The sequence below is a fragment of the Gavialis gangeticus genome, unplaced genomic scaffold (genome assembly GCF_001723915.1).
Source record: "Gavialis gangeticus isolate Ggan-Ray unplaced genomic scaffold, GavGan_comp1, whole genome shotgun sequence".
NCBI lineage: Eukaryota > Metazoa > Chordata > Crocodylia > Gavialidae > Gavialis > Gavialis gangeticus.
In genome coordinates this window covers 57480685-57483301 of record NW_017728993.1, presented here as the reverse complement: position 1 = coordinate 57483301, position 2617 = coordinate 57480685, and the positions used below count along the sequence as shown (strand labels likewise).

Genomic DNA, 2617 nt, shown 5'->3' with positions numbered 1-2617 from the left:
ACAGCCCTTATATTTTATAGACATCATTTTTTCCCATTGTCATCTCTAGTGGTAGCTATTGCATTACTATTTGTAAATTCAATCTCTCAAAAAACTTTTCTCCCACTTCTACAGCTCTACCCCAGCATCCATCAAAAGCCTTTCCAGACATATGGGGAGTTCATGCATATTTCTATATGTTTCTCATGTATCACACACAAATACCACATGGATATATTGAGTTTTTTGCTAGCTCATGTGGAGTGGAGAGGCAGCCATTTGCCAAACCTAGACATCTTTCTACCCCTCTAGCATTCTCTCTTGTGGTGTCTCTTGAATAGTGTACTGGCCCGTCTCTGCTCCTTGACCCTCTTATCTTTACAGCTGTTTTCCTTCTCATCTGAAGTATTGGGAAATATAGACATCACTTTCTGCTTAGCAGCAGCATAGAGAAATTTCTCTGCTGTGAGGTTGCGGCAACACTAACTGAGATAGTTTCATACCATCACATTTCTGTGACAGTATACATAACTCCATACCACTCTGTCTCTAAACACAAAGACAGTTCCCTGCTATTGTGCTTCCACAGCTTTACAGACAGCTCTGTGACCCATCATCCCTGTGACACTACACACAGAGCCCCGTGTCACAATCCCTCTGCAATGCTATTGAACCATCTCAATACCGATGTGTTTCTGCGACAGTTTTGATGCAGCTGCCTGCTGCAGAATTCCTGCGATAGCACAGAGACAACTGCCTACTACAGCATCTCTGAGACACTAGAGGCACCTCCCTGCCAGTGCAGTCTTCATTCTGCAACACTACAGAGATCTCAGTGCTGGATTGTCTTTTCTCCCTCTAGGAGAAGATGTACAGATCAAATGGTATTTGTATACTGATACAGCTGCTTGAAGAATTGTCATGAACACAAGCAGTTAATTGTCACATAAGTCTCCCAACATCTCCAAGGACATTGCATCCACATTTAAAGGAAAAAATCAGCATGTCATTTTACGTTTTCAAAGAAACAGCCCTTCTACTGTCACGCCAAAGCTAGTTGCTTTAGGAAGATAATAGCAAGAGGAAGCTTGTACATTACAAAAATACAAGAACAGCCCTACCCCTTCATATGCCCTCCTTTATATTTCACCTCTTCATTCCCCTCCTCTTTGGTATATCATGATAGCAAAATTATTTTCCTTGAACCATTCTTAGTTCTGTTTTAAATACAGTTTAAGCCCTGGCTTTACAAATACAGTCACTTCCAGCACAAACCTTAGTGTTTCTTTTCCACATACAAGAGTCCCAAGTGTCCCAGTGTTAAGAGTGTCTTACCTTTCAAAGCAAGTGAAGGGAAGTGCAGCTAAACCTCGACACATGCTGAAAAGTGGCAGCTGGCAACAGGTTTAGTCCTTATCACTGGAACAGATAGCAACAAGCAGCTGTAGCAGCACCTGGTACTGTAGCCCTGTGCTGTAGTCTGGAAACTCAGCATAGGGGCTGTGCTTTATATTGCAGGGGAAGTGGGAGGGAGGAGAGGGGGTTAGCCAGACAATTCCAGTCTGTAGCCAACCAAAAGCTGTTCTGCCAGGAATAGGAAAGTGTAATGGTTTAGGTAAGTTGCTTTTGTGTTCGTTAAAAGGGGGATGATGGAGAGAGGCTGAGCTGTCCAGGAACAACAGAGTCATAATCAGATCCCACATAAGAGGAAAAGCAGACTAATACACACCTGTGAACTATGCCTGCCATGTCCACATTAGAAGCATTTTGGCTGCCCCTATACTCACTGGCCTTAAGTGAGAGGGATATGCAGTTAGGGCAGTAGGAAAAGCAGGTCTTTTTTCTTCAAATAAAACAACCCATTTGATAAATGGTAAAAGAAGGGTGTAGCAGTTAATTAGTTTAGTACTGATGGCTGAAGACCTCTTAAGTCCTGTCTACACTACAGTTGGAGGCATATTATAAGGATACCACAAAAAACACTTTTATCATCATGGTTTAAAGAAGGGTCACCTTCACCAGCAAGTTCTAGCAACTTTGCACCACACTAGCAATGCTAAGCAACCACAAACCTAGTTAACATATCTTATCTTCAGAGCAGGGCAAAGCAACTGGAGCATACTAAATGGCTCGGAATTTCTCATATGTTGAAGCTAGGGAAAAGGTAGCATGCAAATGTTTCATCCATGCATGCAAATGTTACTGCAGATCAGTGGCATAACACAGCAGCTTGGTACCTAGGGCAGCAATGGTGTCAGTGGCACCTCCAGGGTGCTGGTGCCAGTAGTGTGGCCAGTGGGCAGGGTGGCAGCTGTCATTTTTCTGCTTCCTCCGTAAGTCAGCACCTAGGGTGGCTATCCTAGTCACCCCAGTTTAGTTACACTACTGCTGTAGGTCTGAGCTGTGAAAATATTCATACAGTATCTGGCCTCATCTGTATTGTAAGACTATAGGGTTGGAAGGCCGGGTATAGTGTAATGAGATCCTATGACACAGATTATTTAGTTTGAGGCCTACATGGGGCCAGTCACAGACTTTTTGACTATGCTCTGCACGTAATGATATGCTATGCATGTAGTGATGTAGGAGAGAAGAAGAAAAGTGCAGAAGGAGTACTGGCAAGATGGGAGTCCAGGAA

General features: G+C 43.4%; 1 protein-coding gene across 1 annotated transcript in view; it reads right to left on the bottom strand.

Annotated features, from left to right (window-relative positions):
- Window positions 1-1446, bottom strand: part of RGS16 (regulator of G-protein signaling 16) — an 11410-nt gene extending 9964 nt beyond the window's left edge. Inside the window, exon 1 of the mRNA XM_019501760.1 lies at window positions 1315-1446. Coding sequence (XP_019357305.1) covers window positions 1315-1358 — 44 coding nt within the window. The 5' untranslated portion in view covers window positions 1359-1446. The remainder of the gene's footprint in view (window positions 1-1314) is intronic.
- Between the last annotated feature and the right edge of the window lie 1171 nt (window positions 1447-2617).